The sequence below is a fragment of the Trypanosoma theileri genome, assembly GCF_002087225.1.
Source record: "Trypanosoma theileri isolate Edinburgh chromosome Unknown TM35_Tth_40_V1, whole genome shotgun sequence".
Taxonomy (NCBI): domain Eukaryota; phylum Euglenozoa; class Kinetoplastea; order Trypanosomatida; family Trypanosomatidae; genus Trypanosoma; species Trypanosoma theileri.
In genome coordinates, this window is record NW_021639882.1 from 100311 (window position 1) to 100800 (window position 490).

At 41.0% G+C, this 490-nt stretch overlaps 1 protein-coding gene across 1 annotated transcript; it reads right to left on the reverse strand.

The window, feature by feature from the left end:
• Positions 1 to 140: 140 nt before the first annotated feature.
• TM35_000401380 (uncharacterized protein) lies at positions 141 to 488 on the reverse strand (the record flags this gene model as incomplete). The annotated part of the gene is made up of 1 exon (XM_029029753.1): positions 141 to 488. A coding segment is annotated over one exon (348 nt), but the record flags the coding sequence as incomplete, so codon positions are not given.
• Between the last annotated feature and the right edge of the window lie 2 nt (positions 489 to 490).

A 490-nucleotide genomic window follows, 5' to 3' on the forward strand; every position in this document is an offset into this window, starting at 1 on the left:
GAAACATATAAATAAAAACACATATAGGTGTATATATACCCACATACAGAGAGAGAGAAGTTGATCTCCCATGTAAAGAATGCAATAACACGGTACATATATATAAATGAGGAAAATATAAAAATTAGAAGGTTACCAACTCAGAATTCCATTGTTTCAACATCCTGTTCTTGCGAATACTGTACGACACTTCCACCGCGACGCAGCTTGGTCGCTTCTTGAAGGGCAGCATCTTCACCACCCTCCTCAATCTCTTGCCCCTTAGGGACCTCAACTTCCGAGAAGACATTCGATGACGTACGACCACGTTGTCTTTGACGTTTCGACGGCTTATGCATCAGTGATGTTTGCACATTACTTTCTGCATGTGATTGGTATCTGGTATCGAAAGGTAGTTCCACCGGCATTTCATACATAGGCATAGTTTGATAAGTAGACTGAGGCTGTTGCATGGTTTCGACAGTATCTTCATAGTAGTCAAAGTTGTATG